The sequence below is a fragment of the Lepidochelys kempii genome, chromosome 2, assembly GCF_965140265.1.
Source record: "Lepidochelys kempii isolate rLepKem1 chromosome 2, rLepKem1.hap2, whole genome shotgun sequence".
Classification (NCBI taxonomy): Eukaryota; Metazoa; Chordata; order Testudines; family Cheloniidae; genus Lepidochelys; species Lepidochelys kempii.
In genome coordinates, this window is record NC_133257.1 from 237,199,285 (window position 1) to 237,217,155 (window position 17,871).

At 40.1% G+C, this 17,871-nt stretch overlaps 1 protein-coding gene across 2 annotated transcripts in view; it reads left to right on the forward strand.

The window, feature by feature from the left end:
* The window catches only part of LOC140907724 (phthioceranic/hydroxyphthioceranic acid synthase-like), a 31,198-nt gene extending 13,330 nt beyond the window's left edge, over positions 1–17,868 (forward strand). Inside the window, exons 4-10 of one of the 2 annotated variants that reach the window (XM_073334336.1) lie at positions 352–434; positions 1,328–1,406; positions 4,924–5,077; positions 9,442–9,602; positions 10,706–10,909; positions 11,580–11,761; positions 12,056–17,868. In XM_073334336.1, coding sequence (XP_073190437.1) covers positions 1,349–1,406; positions 4,924–5,077; positions 9,442–9,602; positions 10,706–10,909; positions 11,580–11,761; positions 12,056–17,632 — 6,336 coding nt within the window. In that variant the 5' untranslated portion in view covers positions 352–434; positions 1,328–1,348 and the 3' untranslated portion in view covers positions 17,633–17,868. Of the gene's footprint in view, positions 1–155; positions 435–1,327; positions 1,407–4,923; positions 5,078–9,441; positions 9,603–10,705; positions 10,910–11,579; positions 11,762–12,055 lie in introns of those variants that run through there. The other variant, XM_073334338.1, reaches the window with a different exon arrangement.
* The last annotated feature ends 3 nt before the right edge of the window (positions 17,869–17,871 follow it).

Consider the following 17,871-nt stretch of genomic DNA (forward strand, 5'->3'; position numbering starts at 1 on the left):
AGGGCAGACACCTTCGATCCATTACTTTGAAAACAGTTGTGCTTAGCTGATTTGTTAAGTTCAGAGCACTTTGAGGGTTAGTTTAATGTGAGGATAATATCTCCTATTTAGGACACTAATTACTGCAAAAGCATCATTTGATAATATGTGGACTTTATTATGTATTTTAGCAATCTGATATTTTAGTCACTGTAAAACATGAATTAATCCATATTTACCAGTGTAAGAACATTCCACTTATAGAAAATGGTTGGAACTTCAGTCAAGGTCACTCCCTATTCCAGTTATTCATTTGGTTTCTTCTTCCTTAAAGTGTGTTAACATTTCTTTACCCCATTTTACTGAGGTTAGTTGAATTTGAAACTTCTCAGATGACTATATAAAGGCTTTCAACAAAATCAGCATTTAACACCATTCAGGAGAAATGAAACAAGGTAAAAACAACATATCTCATTTAAGAGAGAAGAATGCTATTTAATTTGAAATATGTTATGTTTAATTGTGACTGTTATTTTTCCGTTGGAATTGTTTATACACTACATAGGTTCTAGTTTAACAACAACAATCAGTGATAAGTATCTTTGTGTTAGTGTCTATACTAGGATTTCCAGCTTTAGGTTAAAAATGATATAACTCAACTGGATCAAAAAATTGAAGCCAGATTTTTATAGAATATTCTATAAACCAAAACCAACAAAACATTTACCATTTTTGTGATTGTAAAGTCTCTCTCTGTTTCCTGAGAGAGCATGCCCAGGCTTCATAAGGGGGCAATTATTGAAAGAATATGAAGAAAACAATATTTAAGACACAAATAAAGACAGATTTTTACTTCTGGAGGGCCACATTCTGACCCCCTTCCTCAAGGGTAGCACCTTACACAACAGTAGCAATGTGACTATTTGTGGGGCTACTCAGCATGAGTGAGTGTATTAAGTTAATTTTTAAACTTTTAAACATAAGAAAAAAGGAAACATCGGAAACTAACTATAAACAACCTACAGGGACCTAAAACAGCAGAGTCTGATCTCAGTTACACCAGTGTCAATTTGAAATAATTCCACTGTAGACAGTGAGGTTTCTCTGGCTCTACACTGGTGTAATTCAGTTGCAAAAAAGTCTACTATCAGACAGACGGGGATAGTAGCAATCTGGTCACCATTTGGGGGTATGAATCCCACACAGCCCACACAGAATGCTCGAGATTAATCAAGCTTTGGCTGGATGTGTGTGATTATGGCAAGTTCAGCTTCTGCAAGAATATTTATTTAATGAGAGAAATATACTTTCATTTGAATCATGTGACATCTAAAAGTATATTTTGCAGTTTAAGAATAGATTTGAAAAAATGACAGCGACTGGAGATGAAATTGCCATTGTGGGAATAGGATGCAATTTTCCCGGAGGTAAGTTTTGAATAAATACAAATCACAATACTGATAGAGTATTGAAGAGTGCTATCATTCAATCCCCTCTTTGTTTTACTATGTGATAAGATATCTACAGTAAGTTTGCACTACTGTGCAATATGTAGTAATATATGGAAGGGATGGCATTATTAGTAGGTTCAAACTACAAAATGAGGATCTGGGTTTAGATTTGGAACACTCCCTGATGTTTTAAGTTCAGAGAAGACATTTAGAAGTTAATACTGTAAGTCTCACTGCTCCAGGAAGTAGTGTGACTGACTGTGTTACTTCCTGTTTATGACAAATAAAAGGCTTGATCCTAAGCCCATTGAAGTTACCAGGAATTCTCCCATTGACTATATTGGCTTTGATTAGGCCCAAAGCATTAACCTCTGTGAGTACACATTCCTCTCTGTTCTCCTGGCTTCTACCTCCATCACAGCAGGATGGGACCCAATCTCTACTAATTGTTTCTTCGCACCGGTAAACATGAGGCAGATTTTCATTGCTTTGATATTTAGAGCAAACCTAACCCAAAATGTTATTTAAGAACACCTTGTAAAACTCATGAGTTTTTTAACATGACTGTCAAGAGTTCAGTTCAGAGCTCTGTGTAGCTTGAAAGCTTGGCTCTTTCACCACTGGAAGTTGGTCCAATAAAATATATCTCACCCACCTTATCTCTCTGATATCCTGGGACCAACACAGTTAAAACACTGCAAAGAACTGTTCACCTGGACTAAAAAGTGGGGTCATTTGTAGGCTACAGGCCATATTGAGACCCGGGGTAAGCAGGTTCAACCCACTGAGATCCATGCTTTATCCTGAGTCTGCATTTTCCTGTAAGCTGCTAACTGAAAAGAATGTGGTGGTGTTATTCTGTAGCTATTAGAGGAACAGAAATACTCCTGAAAATCTGAGATCTGTGGGGATTACTGGACAAGGTCATGCAGCAACCAAGAAGTATGTGTCAGCTTTCAGATAACGTGGTTGTTTTATTACATATTATCAGGGTTTGACATTATTCTTTCTCTCATACACAAACTGTTCTGGCAACTTGAGGTATGGCAGAACTTTATAAACTATACTAGATTTATGGAGTACTTGAGAGCACTAGAAGGCTGGTATCTTAATCTAGGTGGATTTGTCACTACAGGAGAATGAGACATACACACTTTGCCAGTGGGTTTCACAGCTATTTGTGATACAGCAAAGTAATGTTGAGACTCAGGAGTAATAGGTTCAAATCCAGTTTCTTTAGGGAAATGTTCTCTAGTGGTTATGGATCCTTCTGCCCCTCTTCCCGTCCCATTCCCATCCCCCACTCCCAGTTTGTGCACCTGTCTCCTCCCCCTCTGCTATCCCTTGGCTCCTGCATGTCCATCCCCCGCCCCATACAGATTCTTCCGCTTCTTTCCTCTCACTTCTATACTCTCATCCCTGGCTCCTGCACCCCCCCTTTGTTCTTTTCTCCCTCATCTTCTGACCCCCTGCCACTGCTCCTGCCCCTGTCCCCCCACTCCTAGCTCTTAACTGCCTTCCTTCCCTGCCCTCCATCTCTTCCACCCCACTTCCCATTCCTCTGCATTCAAGTCAGGCTGTTTTCTCTTTCTCCTTGCTGCCTGGCCACCAGAAGTGGGAGCATTGAGCACAGAAGAAAGACAATCTCTTTACAGGTCTGCAGCAGCCAGAAGCAGCAATTGCAGGGGAAGTTCTGCTCATTCTTGCATCCCAGGATTGGAGCATGCTCAGTCACTTGGCAGGGATAGCGCATATGCCAGGGTGGCCAAACTATGGCTCGCGAGCCACATGCAGCTCTTTTATAGTTAAAGTACGGCTCGCGGAGCCCCCCCACATTCTTCACCTAGCAGACTGGGGTGGGGGAGGCACTCGAGACCTCTGCCTTGCAACAGGGTGGTGGGATAGGGGCTTCTGTCCAGAGGGGAGGGGGGCCTTGAGACTTCAACCCCGTGGGGTGCTCCTGCCAGGCTCAGGGCTTCAGCAGGAATGGGGCTGCGGCCCCGAGCCCTGGCAGGTGACTCCTGCAGGGCAGAAGCCCCGAGCCCTGGCAGGCACACCTGGCTCTTGAACTTCTGAAGATTGTTGTATGTGGCTCGGAGGGTCAGTACATTTGGCCACCCCTGGCATATGCAGGAGGTGGAACATGCTCATGTGTAAATGGAATCTTCAGAGAATTTAGTTGCCAAATTCTAACAAACCCCTACTGAGCATGTGCAAACTGAGATTTTTCAGAAGGTTATACTTTGGCCAAGTTTGGGGCAAATTTTCACGGGGATGGGAAAAGGCACATACCTGTCTCCAGAGTGACCATGGTGTCTAATTTCAAGTCCTTTCTCCAAAGCATTGAGGTTCAAGAGCTTCTCAATTAAATGATTATAAGATTTTACATGATTGTTATTTGTATTATTGTAGCGCCTAGGAGCCCAGTCATGGACCAGGATCCCATTGTGCTAGGCACTGTACAAACACAGAATAACAAGGCAGTCCCTGCCCCAAGGAGGCTACAATCTAAGTATAAGACAAGAAACAACAGATGGATACAGACAGACGGGGGAGTAAAAGGAAACAGTGAGAAATATTGATCAGGATGATAGGTTGTGGTCTTAGTACACCAGCAGCCTAAGCGACAAAACATGGGCAAAGTTATAAATAACTGACAATAGAGGCTTACAGTGGGAAGTGTCACTAGAGGAGTCACTACCTGTGCAGCCTATCGTTTTATTAGCCCTCAAGAGATGGAAAGCACCGTGCAGTCAGTGAAAAGACAACTAAACCCTTTACAGATCATCTCTGTGCAACTGCAGCTCTATTTCTGGGAAGATAAAACTTGACCTCTACCCCCAATAAAACACCAAGGACCTATATTTCTAGAAACAAACCAGACAGTGTAACCTAGTGTATGAACGTGAAATTTGCCTTTGAAAAGAACAAAGACTGTACATTACAACGAACAGTAACAGGCCACATCACAACAGTTTTACATCTGTGTAAATGCCATTGACTTCAGTGAAGTTAACTTATGTCAACACAACAGTGGACAGGATTACACATACCATGATGCAGGAAAGCAGGTAGTTTGTGCACACTGATAAATATTGAATTGTGATCGGTATATATTGTATATGCTTCATTGCAGACGTGAATGTCTCTGATGCCATTAATAGCTAGGAAAATAGCTAGGTCATTAATAGCTATGAAAAAATCCCAACGCTTCTCAAAATGGAGACAACAGGATTTTGTGGGGTTTGCTTTTTTGTTTTGTTATTTTGTAAATACTTGGCATGCAAGAAGTAACAGAAACACCGTTTATTTGCAGAACTTTAAATTCCTTGTCACTGCGGAATTTACATTTCCTTATCTCCAGTCATTTTTAAAAAAAAGACGATATAAAATTTTACTTTTACAAGGTAGATCTAGGAGGGTTTCTATGTTGGTATGTGCTGTTGAGGGGGAAAAACATTTAATCTAGTTTTAAAATATATTGATGCAACAGGAGAAGGAATTGAAAATTTCTGGAAAGTACTGGTGGAGGGCAGAAACTGTACCGTAGAAATAACCCCAGAAAGATTCAATACCAGAGAATGGTATGATCCAGATGATAACAAACCAGGAAAAATATGCACGACGCGAGCTGCACTTCTTGATGGGTAAGCCTGTTTCCATGCTCCTAAACCATTAGTCAAATTTCTTACATTAGATGTTAAAATGTAATCCTGTTCCCAGTGAAGTGATTAGCATTGGCTTGAAAAGAGCTACCAAAATGTACACCATCTGAGAATCTGGCCCCTTGTTCATAAGATGAGCTGGTTGAAACTCAGAATTTCCATTCCACAGGAAATGCTGACATTTCAAAAAGTCTGAAATTCTGAAATTTTCTGTTTTGGAAAAATCAAACTGTTTCCATTCATGTTTTTTCTAAAAAAACAGGGCAGTGGAGCTTGACTCTATGGGACACCCTAGGAATCCTCTGCCCGGGTTCCATTGGAACTTCATTGGTACCAAACTGTCTCTGCAGATCATTTTGATTTTCACAAATCAGCGATTTCTGACTAAAAAAAAGTTTCACTGGAACTTTTCGAACCACTTTTATTGTGAAACCTGACAGTGCTATATTGATAGCTAATTTTTATATAGTTATATATTATTATTATTTATAAATGTGAATAATAATCTTATTTCTCTAGGTTAGTGGTATAACATTTTAAAAAATATTTTTCTCTTAATATTTTTTTCTTCCATTATTTATTTCAATTCTTTATATAGTTGGTTTTTTAGTGAATCCCTCTGGCTATTTGGTAAATATACTGTTGTAAAGATAAATATTTTTGGAGATAGTGCTTAACATAGATAGAAGAACAACATAAGAACAGCCAGGCTGGGTCAGACCAATGATTCATCTAGCCCAGTATCCTGTCTTCTGACAGTGACTGGTGCCAGATGCTTCAGAGGGAATGAACAGAACAGGGCAAATTTGAGTGATCCATCCCCTGTCGTCCTGTCCCAGCTTCTAGGAGTCGGAGGACTAGGAACACCAAGACAATCTTCACTAATAGCCTTTGATGGACCATGAACTTATTTAATTCTTTTTTCAACCCAGTTATAATCTTCACCTTCAACTACGCCCCGGGCAATGAGTTCCATAAGTTAACTGTGCATTGTGTGAAGAAGTACTTCCTTATGTTTCTTTTAAACCTTCTGCCTATTCATTTCATTGGGTTATCCCTGGTTCTTGTGTTATGTGAATGAGTAAACAATGCTTCCTTATTCACTTTCTCCACACAATTCAAGATTTTATAGATCACTATCATATTCCTCCTTAGTCATCCCTTTTCTAAGACGAACATTCCCTAGAGTGACCAGATGTTCGGGACTGTCCTGATATTTAGTTGTTTGTCCCATGTCCCGACCAATGTATGGTCGGGACGCCATTTGTCCTGATATTTTGCTTCAGTGGCACTCCAGCTTTTTTTTTTGCTTGGGGCGGCAAAAATCCTAGAGCTGGCCCTGGGGGTGGGGTGGGTGAGCCTGTGGCTGCCCCCCCATGTGTCCCGATATTTTGTTCTTGTCATCTGGTCACCCTAACATTCCTAGTCTTTTTAGTCTCTCCTCATATAGAAGCTGGTCCATGCCCCTAATCATTTTTGTTGCCCCCTCAGTACTTTTCCAGTTCTAATATATATTTTTTTGAGATGGGTCGACCAGAACTGCACACAGTATTCAAGTTGTGGGCATACCATGGGTTTATATAGTGGCATTACGATATTTCTTGTCAATATTTTTCCCTTTCCTAATGGATCCTAACATTCTGTTAGGTTTTTTTACTGCTGCTGCACATTGAGTGGATGTTTTCAGAGAACTATTCATGATACCTCTAAGATCTTTCTTGAGTGGTAACAGCTACTTTAGATTCCACCTTTTTGTATGTATAGTTGGGATTCGGTGTTCTAATGTGCATTACTTTGCACTAGTCAACATTGAATTTCACCTGCCATTTTGTTGCCCAGTCGCCCAGTTTTGTGAGACCCCTTTGTAATTCTTCAGACAGCTTTGTACTCAAGTATCTTGAGTAATTTTGTATTGTCTGCAAACTTTGCCACCTCACTATTTATCCCCTTTTACAGCTCATTTATGAATATATTGAACAGCACGGTTCCTAGTACATATCCTCGGAATCCCTGCTATTAACCTCTCTCCACTGTGAAAACTGACCCGTTAGTCTTACTCTTTGTTTCCAATCGTTTAACAAATTACTGATACATGAGAGGACCTTCCTTCTTATCTCATGACTGCTTACTTTGCTTAAGAGCCTTTGGTGTGACATCTTGTCAAAGGGTTTCTGGCTCATCCTTGTCCACTTCCTACTAAACTCCCTCAAAGAATTATAATAAATTGATGAGGCATGATTTCCCTTTACAAAAGCCATGCTCAATCTTTCCCAACATACCTTGTTCATCTATGTGTCTCATGATTTTGTCCTTTTCTATAGTTTCAACCAATTTGCCTGATACTGAAGTTAAGCTTACTGGCCTTTCATTTCCAGGATCACTTCTAGAGCCTTTTTTTAAAAATCAGCATTCTGTTTCCTGTCCTCCAGTCATCTGGTACAGAAGCTTGTTTAAGTGATAGGTTACATACCACAGTTAGTAGTTCTGCAATTTCATATCTGGGTTCTTTCAGAACTCCTGGGTGAATACCATCTGGTCCTGGTGATGTATTACTTTCTAATTTATCAGTTTGTTCCAAACCCTCCTCTTCTGACACCTCAATCTGGTACAATTCCTCAGATTTGTCACTTAAAAAGAATGACTCAGGTGTGGGAATCTCCCTCAAATCCTCTGCCGTGAAGACCAATGCAAAGAATTCATTTAACTTCTCCACAATGGTCTAGTCTTACTTTAATGCTCCGTTAGCACCTCAATCATCCTGTGGCCCCACTGATTGTTTTGGAGGCTTCCTGCTTCTGATGTACTTAAAAATTTTTTTGCTGTTAGTTTTTGTGTCTTTTGCTAGTTGCTCTTCAAATTCTTTTTTGGCCTCCCTCATTATACTTTTACTTGACTTGCCAGAGTTTATGCTCCTTTCTGTTTTCCTCAGTAAGATTTGACTTCCCCTTTTTAAAAGATATCATTTTTCTTCTAACCACCTCTTTTTGTCATGGTGGCATTTTTTTGGTCCTCTTACTTTTCTAAAATTTTGGATATACATTTAGTGTGAACCTTTATTATGGTGTTTGCAGGCGTTTCATTCTTATGACAAAAAGAAAAGGAGTACTTGTGGCACCTTAGAGACGAACAAATTTATTTGAGCATAAGCTTTCATGAGCTACAGCTCACATCATCCAATGAAGTGCGCAGTAGCTCACGAAAGCTTATGCTCAAATAAATTTGTTCGTCTCTAAGGTGCCACAAGTACTCCTTTTCTTTTTGTGGATACAGACTAACACAGCTGCTACTCTGAAACCTATTCTTATGACCGTTTCTTTTAATTTCTCTTTAACTAGCTTCCTTTGTAATTTTCCCTGCTACAAGGATATTACATTTAATTACATTATGGTCACATTTGTACTTTGTACATTTGTAGCTTAACTGGCATGCTAGTTTCTGATGTGAAATTTTCCTGGAGGGATACAGAGGTTTGGCTTGTCATTTAATCACAATTGACTATGCAACACAATAAACTCTCTCATAGTGCATGCTGCAAATATCATAGAATCATAAAAATGTAAGGCTGGAAGGGACCTTGAGAAATCATCAAGTCCCGTCCCCGGCACTGAGGCAGGACCGAGTAAACCTATATCATTCATGATAGGTATTTGTCTAACCTGTTCTTAATAACCTCGGTAATGGGGGTTTCACAACCTCCATTGGAACCCTATTCCAGAGTTTAACTATGTTTAGAGTTAGAAAGTTGGCAAGTAAAGCAGGGCAATTACTTCATGTGTGATGCATACTCATGTTAATACACCGTAAAATGATATTCGCTTTTTTCACAACTGCTTCACATTGTTGACTCATATTAAATTTGTGATCCACGATAATTCCCAGATGCTTTTCAGCAGTACTACCATCTAGTCAGTTATTCCCCATTTTGTAGTTGTACATTTGTTTTTTTTTCCTAAGTGCAGGACTTTGCACTTGCCTTTACTGAATTTAATCTTGTTCATTTCAGACCCATCCTATAATTTATCAAGGTGTTTTGAATTCTAATCCTGTCCTTCAGAGTGCTTACAGCTCCTCCCAGCTTGGTGTCATCCACAAATTTCATAAGCATACTTGCCACTTCATTATGCAAATCATTAATGAAAATATTGAATAGTACCGGACCCAGCACTGACCTACATGGGACCCCACTAGATATGTTGTCCCAGTTTGATAGCAAACCATTGCTAACTACTCTTGGATTACACTCTTTCAACCAGTTATTCACCCACCTTATAGTAATTTCACCTAGACCACATTTCCCTAGCTTCCTTATAAGAATCTCATGCCATTTCCTGATTTGTATGTCTTAGATTTAACACATTTGACAACAAGCTGTTTGGAATTAATGATCTGGAAGCTGAGCGCATGGATCCTCAACAAAAGTTACTCCTGGAATGCACGTACAGAGCACTGGAGGATGCAGGAGTCACGATGGAACATGCCAGTGGCAGCAAAACAGGGGTTTTTGTTGGTAAGCTAGCAGGCTAGTGGTGAACCAATTCATAAATTTAGCATCTTGGAAAATAGTACACATTTTCATATACTTTACATAGTTATCTAACTTTATTCATCTAATGATGGAATATCTAAAGCTACCATGCTCTGAACAATGCTGAATGGTGTATGTTATGTACAGTTCACATTGTCTAATGAATTAATTGTATTGTTCATTGTTACATAAATGATACCCTAAGTCTAAATCACAAACAGCACTGCCTGGCTAAGGAGGGGGTGGACAGTGTGCTCTCCGGATGGAGGTAGCGCTGTGGATGCTTCCCTTGCACTCCTGACGACTCTGGCAGCCTTTGTGCCTCCAGCTCCTGGTGCTCCAGCTGGACTGGTCCAGCTCCTCCCACTGCAGGGCTGCATGCCCACAGATTCAGTAACACGGCCCCTTTCCCCTCACCTGTCTGCTCACAGGAAGTCTATTGGGAGTGCAGCTCCTCCTCTTGCCTCACTCAACCCAATGTCTCATAAGCCAGCTAAGCCCTGCATGGCCACATGGGATGGAGATGGTTCTTATATGGCCTCACTGCCCTGCTCAGCTGCAGAGGGCTGTGTCAATATCGAGCACTAAGGCCTGGGCTACCCAAGCAAGTTGTGCTGGTTTCACTAAAGGTGTGATTTTAAAACCCATTCAGTTAAAATAGTGCAAAAGGTTCCATGGACTCTGTTTTAGTTTTAACCCAGGCTCATTTTGGTTTAGTTTAGGTTAATTAGGAATCTGTTTAAGTTAAATCAAAATAGGGGTTTGTCCCAGTTTAACTGAATCAATTTAGAATCACACCTTTAGTTAGACCTGTGCAACTTTCTCTTGCAGACAAGGCCTTCATGTCATTTAATACCTTTAGACAAATTTCAAGTGTCAAATATGTAGATAAGGAGTGAAATCCTGGCCCCACTGAAGTCAATGGGAGTTTTGCCATTGACTTCAATACAGCCAGGATTTCACTCTAGGTGCTGATGTTGGGTGGCACAGGATAAAACTAGGAGAGCAAAGAACACCACTAGGTTTGGATCTGATGATCTATTTTAATCCCTCATGTTAACATGAAACATCTGCTGTTTTTACAGGTCTTATGAATCGAGACTATGAGATCATAACAAGCAGAGCAGTAACTGAAATAAATCATTATGATGGAACTGGGGTAGCAGTAAGCATAGCTGCTAACAGGATTTCATACACTTTTAATCTGACTGGACCATCACTTTCCATCGATACTGCATGCTCATCGTTTCTTTTTGCTTTGCATTATGCTTCACAAGCAGTTAAACAAGGTACTGGGACGAAAAGTAAATAAGCAAATCAATGAGGGTTGATACTGTAGTTAAGTTACTAAGGTATATATGTGCAGTGTCTCACTGGAATTTGACTAATGTCACAGCTAGTAAGGGCTAAAAGCATTTGTTTTTTACCGTTACCAAAAATGAACAAAATTAAAGTTTGCAGCCTCAGTTCCACCAGTATGGGTTACAGGGCTTTATACCAGCTGTGACAGGCAGCAGCAACTGTCAAACACTATCACTGATTTTTGGTACCCATAGAAGATGTAGGCCTTTGTTTTTCAGGGAGCTGCTAAATTGTTAATGTCTGCCATTCTTCCAAATCACACTGTCATGATTCATGAAGGGGTGGATGTTTTTTGTTTTTATAAAAGACCAAGAGGTGTTTACTCTCTCAATGGCTCCTATTAATATGCTGCTGTCTACTCAGGCCCTTTCCAAACACTGAGAATTTTACCATCTGTTGGGTTTCAGGGCCTGAAAGTTTGAATATGTCTATGAACTTTCACTGGGTCAGTTCTGTTTTTATAATCTCTCTGCAAATTCTTTCATTTTATCACTAATGGGCAATGGTAGCGATTCGATATATTACTGCAGTGTATTAATGTAAATCTGTAGAGACGCACAGAAGGTGGAAAACAGTCAGACATTTATTTTACTACAGGAGATTGTGAAGCGGCTCTGTGTGGAGGAGTGAACTGCATTATAGATCCCCGCACCTTCGTATCTCTGAGTAAAGCAAAAATGATCTCTCCCGAGGGGATGAGTAAGCCCTTTACTAAAAAGGCAAATGGTTACGGAAGGGGAGAAGGCTGTGGTGTTCTTTTACTGAAGCCACTAAAAAAGGTAGGTTTATTTTCATAGAGCTTCCAAAAATGAGATTTCCAGGTAACCAGGCCTGTGTAATTCCCATTCTAATATGTCCTCCTATAGGAGGACATATTCACAGCTTTAGATGCAACTCTTCGACTGTGAAGTTAATATCCAGGGGTAAAATATTTAGGCACTTATCCTAGTGTAAGAGAGAAGAGTACACTGAACAATAAAAGAAAATGTTCTGTCTGCTCTTGCTTTTGTGGTCTTCCTTACATTGTAAAAATTCCAAATGATCTCATACATTAATTCCTTCTTCTGAAACAGGCACTAGAAGACCACAACAGAATATGGGGAGTTATAAACATCAGTGCAGTAAATCAGAATGGCAGATCCGTGACTCCAATCACAAGACCATCTCAGACAGCACAGGAAAAGTTACTACGCAGCATTTATCTGACTCATGTTGACCCATCAGTTGTGCAGTATGTTGAAGCACATGGCACAGGAACTCCTGCTGGAGATCCTACAGAAGCAGAGAGCCTAGGTAGCATCATTGGTAATAACAGATCTCCTGAAATGCCTGTTCTAAAGATTGGTTCTGTTAAAGGGAATGTTGGCCATGCTGAATCAGCTGCTGGGGCAGCTGCATTAATTAAAGTTCTTTTAATGATGCACCATGAAACGATTGTTCCATCTTTGCACTACAGAGAGGATATTAGTAGCATAAATACAGAAAAATTAAATCTATCAATTCCAACGACTGTAGAGAAATGGGAAGAGTCGAGAGAATTTGGAAGAGTAGCTGGTGTCAACTGTTTTGGATTTGGGGGAACCAATGCCCATGTTGTTGTCAGACAGTTCAAGCAAACACAGGTTCTTCCCTCTTTTAAACGACCGATTGAATTATTTGTACTCTCTGCGGCTTCAAGCAAATCCCTCAACTTGACAATGGAAGACACAGCTGAGCAGTTAAACATAAGCACCTCAGTAACTCTCCCAAATCTGGCCTATACATCTGCCTGTAGAAGAAGCCATGTAAATTACAAGTACAGACAAGCATTTGTTACAAACTCTCTTCGACATTTACAGCAACAAGTTGCATTAGCAGCTAAAACAGAAATAACTCCATCAAAGACGACTCCACAACTAGTTTTTGTGTTTTGTGCTAATGGAGTAAATTTCAAAGGGATCTGCAAGACATTATGGAGTTCAGAGGCAGTATTCAGAGACAAATGTAAAGAAATAGAAATGTTATTTCAGCAGTATGTACCCATCAGCCTCCTGGAATTAACAGAAAGTGAATGTGAGGATTTCTCAAGGCCAGAAATTGCCCAGCCATTGCTTTTTACTCTCCAGGTTGCCTTAACTTCTCTTCTGAAACACTGGGGAATTAAGCCAGTGGCTGCTGTTGGCCATTCAGTTGGAGAAATTGCTGCTGCCCATTGTGGAGGGTTTCTGTCCCTTGAAGATGCCGTCAAAGTAATTTATCACAGGAGTAGGTTACAGGCGAAGGTTACCGGAGGCAGAATGTTGGTAGTTGGTAACATCCCTGTTCAAGAAGTATCAGAAGCCCTCGGCCCGTATTCTGGGAAGGTGTGCATTGCAGCTTTTAACAGCCCTTCTTCCTGTACCTTGTCTGGAGATGCAGACGCTGTGAGTGCCCTTCAGAAAAAACTAGCTCAACTGTTCAGCAAGAGAGACATATTTCTTCATGTTTTACATGTCCCAACTGCGTACCACAGCCACATGATGGATCCAATAGTAAAGGAGATGATGGAGCATTTACAGCATTTGGAAAAACAGAAGCCGGAAATTGAAGTGATTTCAACACTGACTGGGAAGGCTGCTTCCGCAGATGATTTCACTACAGGCAAGTTCTGGGCCCGACATGCTCGAGATCCTGTTGCTTTCACACAGGCCATAGTGACTTCAGCTAGAGAAAAGGACAATGTTGTGTTTGTTGAAATAGGCCCTGAAAGAGCATTACAGAGGTATATAATGGAAACGCTAGGCAAACAAACTAGAGTTTTGTCCTCCTTGCAAACTGATAAAGAATATCAGACGCTTCTTACTCTTGCAGGGAATCTCTTTGAACTGGGATATAATCCTGACTGGCATCACTTTTGTGAAGGGTATCAAAGTATTCCAGCAGCGTTTCCCAGGTATCAGTTTGATCGTAAGAAGCTAATGGGCTATTTGGACATCCATCAACAAGCAAATCGAAGAGCTGTAAACTCAAATCATCCTTTGATTTACAGTTTGAACAACGACAACACTGAATTCAACTGCCCAGTGTCCCAGGCATTAGCACCCTATTTATATGAGCACAAGAACAATGGTGTTGCTTTAGTTCCAGGTGCATTTTTTGTAGAGCTCGCTTTGGCGTCTGTGATGAGTAGCTCGAGGCCGAAAGTGCCTTTAAGTATTTGTCAGATTAATATCAATTTTTTGGCACCATGTGTTTTAAACCAGAAGTCCCATGTTTTAAAGATAGAATTGGCATCACAAAAATCAGTGACAGATTTCAGAATACTGTCATCCTCAGTTGCAGTTTATGCATCTGGACAAATTACAAAGAAGTCTGAAGCTGCGGTGGAAGAAAACAGCATCTCCTTTCAAGACATCTTTCAGAGGTGTAAATCAGTAGTTACAGCAGATGAGGTTTATGAAACACTGTCTCAGGTTGGATTTCAATATGGTTCCATGTTCAGACAGTTAAGGGATGTATTTTACTGTGAAGAGCTAAAAGAAGCTATAACCAGCATAAAGGTGAACAGAGAGACCAGAGAAGAGATGTCTGACTATTGTATCCATCCAGTGCTGTTAGACTGTTTTCTACAGATGACAGCTGTCATGACGACAAAAACTTTCCAAACCAGAGCAGGCTTTCCTTCTGGCATAGGCAGCCTTGTAGTTTTCAGACCTTTGGAGGAGGAAATGATGATATATTTGAAAACAAGCAAATCGACTAGGAACTACTTAGAGGTCTGTGGATGCTTTACAGATAAACGTGGCTCTGTTTTGGCAGAACTGAAACGTGTTGGGATCACTTTTATGAAGCCAACATCTCCAAGAGACAATGACTTGCTGTTTGAAAATAAGTGGAAAGAAATTTTTCCCGCTCAGACCATAAAAATTTTAGGGGAAGCACCCAGAGTCATTGTGTTTGCTGACAAACTTGGAATAGCTCAGCAACTCAAAAAATACTTACACAATGAGTCGAGATATGTTATGTATGAAGATTGGGAGACATTGCTGGAAGCGAAGAGTTCAGAAATGACTGCACAGCATCAAATGAAAAGGGAGCTTGAAGACTACCAGGAAGTTTTGTTCATGTGGGGAATTCAGAAGTTAAATGACGAGTTCCCAAGCAAAGTGGTGGCACATTTAGCTAAATGTTGTGAGGCTTATCGCCAAATTATTGTGGCATTAAGAGAGAAAAAATCCAGTTGTTCAGTTAGAATAATCACGTACAGAACAACAGATAGAAATGTAGATCATCTTAACCCTGGATTTGCTTTGTGTGGCATGACGAGAACCTGCGTAATAGAAGTTTCAGGAATCACATTTCAGATGATTGATATCAGCTCTTTGAGTACACTGGACATCTCAGTCTTAGCAGATGTTATTGTAAAATATAAAGGACAGGATCATCCAGAAATCTGGATCAATCAAGGGAGAATTTACACTTCAGAAATCAGACGCACACCATTTAAAGATGTGGATTACAGTCAACCTTCAAAGTCTCCTCAGAACTCAGAGACGTTCACTTTATACACTACAGATCCTTACCAAGTGAAAGATTTATCTGCGGAAATAGCCAATAATACCATTACTCAGCTTGAAAATCACAGTGTTGAAGTTCAAATTGATAAAGTATGCATCCATTCAGAAGACTATTTTCCTGTTAGCGTTTCAAGCTGTAACTTTGGGAATACGTTGTATTGGAATTCATATACAATAGACAAACACAAGCTTTTCGCTTTGGACTTCAGTGGCACAGTAACTGCAGTAGGCAGTGAAGTGAAAAAAGTTAAGGTGGGAGATCAGGTGGCTTCATGTTATCCAGTTGTTGCATCATCAAGAGTCAAAGTTCCAGGGACAGTTTGTTTCAACATCAAGAAGTTTCCATGCTTTAGAAATGTATCTTGTGTGTCATACTTTATGGTAGCATGGGAAATTTTAAATCAAACATTACCAAAGGTGAAACACAGTGGGACTTTAGGTATTATTTCTACTGAACCACAGTCAGTTTTGTGCAACGTGCTTACTCTGACAGCCCGGGAATTGGGCTGGAGAACAGTACTTGCAACACCTACGTCTGATCAGTGGCAACGTGTAAATCAGTGCAAAGCCCTTGTTTATCTGCCTCCAGTAGATGGAATGTCTACTGAAGTTCTAGTCCGTCTTTCCCACCTCCAAGACCTTGTGATAGTACATGGTAATCAACGGTCTGAATGTTTTCGATACCTAGTTGGAAGTGATCAAGAAAATATCCGTGTTCATGTATTGAAACTTATCAGTATCTTTCAGAAAGCATCTCTGAAACGATCCCTAAGCGCTGTCCAGGGCTGGATTAAATCAATGCAAATGAAACAATTTCAAAACCTATCATATTCTGTTTTTCAGCAAACTGAGAACTTTGAAAGTACAAACACTGCAGCGACCTCCTATTTCACCTGCAGATCTATCCCACTTGCTGTGCTGAAGGGGGATGGGAAGACCAACAGGATTTCAGACATACCAGTATATGAAGCACAGAAGAAAATGTTTAAGCAGAATGCAGTTTACATAGTGGCAGGGGGACTTACTGGGCTTGGATTTGAAACTGTGAAATTTATAGCCCAGAACGGAGGGGGCTGTATTGCGATACTTTCAAGGAGCAATCCAAGCAGTGAGAAGCAAGAAGAAATCAAGGCTTTGCAAAATCAGTGTAAAGGGAACAGAATAGTCAGTTTGCAGTGTAATGTTATTTCTAGCTCACATGTTGAGAAAGCTATCAGTTCAATTGACACAATCTTTCCAAAGAGTCCAATCAAAGGTGTATTCCACAGTGCCGTGGTTTTGCATGATGGACATCTTGAAGCTCTGAACCTGTCTCACTTTGAGAAAGTGTTAAGTCCCAAAGTTGCAGGGGCAATAAATCTCCACCGAGCTACCAGAAGGCAGGAACTTGACTATTTTGTGTGTTACTCCTCCGTTACTTCATTTCTTGGAAATTCGACACAAGCAAACTATGCTGCTGCTAATTCTTTCCTGGATGTTTTCTGCCACTACAGGAGGAATTGTGGACTTTCAGGACAATCCATTAATTGGGGCGCCTTGAATCTTGGATTATTGCTAAATCAAAACAACATTCAAAATATTTTGGAATCCAAAGGCATAGATATTCTGCAGGTACATGAAATTTATGAATATCTAAAAAAAAGCTTAATTCTGAATAACCCTCAGCAAGCTGTAGTAAAATTAAATTTTGGAACGCTAAACAGTTCTGTTCTTTCTTGCTTTGCATCACTCAAAAGTCGGTTCCATACACTCATTTCAGAAGAACTGGGCAGTAAGCTTGAGCTATCTGAAAAAGGAACCCCTCAGACTTTATCTCCAGTCAATTCTGAAGATTATTTCACCTCACTGGTGAGTTATCTCAGTAGTACAAATGCGAGTGATCTTACAATGAACACATCACTTGCATCACTGGGCATGGACTCTATGTTAGCCATGACATTACAGAATCGTATCTTTCATGAAACAAGGGTGGAAATACCCCTTGTGAAACTACTTGATCCTCACACAACTATGTCAAGTTTAGTACTACTTTTAGAAGAAAGTTCTAATGAAAGTGGGTCACTTGAGAAAACAACTCATGTAGCAGAAAGTATCAATGATGGAAACTGGTTATAGGAACCCATTTCATGTAGTAATTTGGTAACTTTGGAGTTACTAGGACCCTAGTGATATTTCAAAACAATCATCATACACTTTGGGTAGAATAAAGCTTTGAATGATAATAAGTTAGTTCTTTACCACCAAACCAGCTTAGTTTTGGTACTGCACTTTACTCATTGTATGTATCATACCTTCCGTATGTAGCACACATTTTTTGTTAACTTGTATTAGTAAAAATACAGTAAATTGATGTA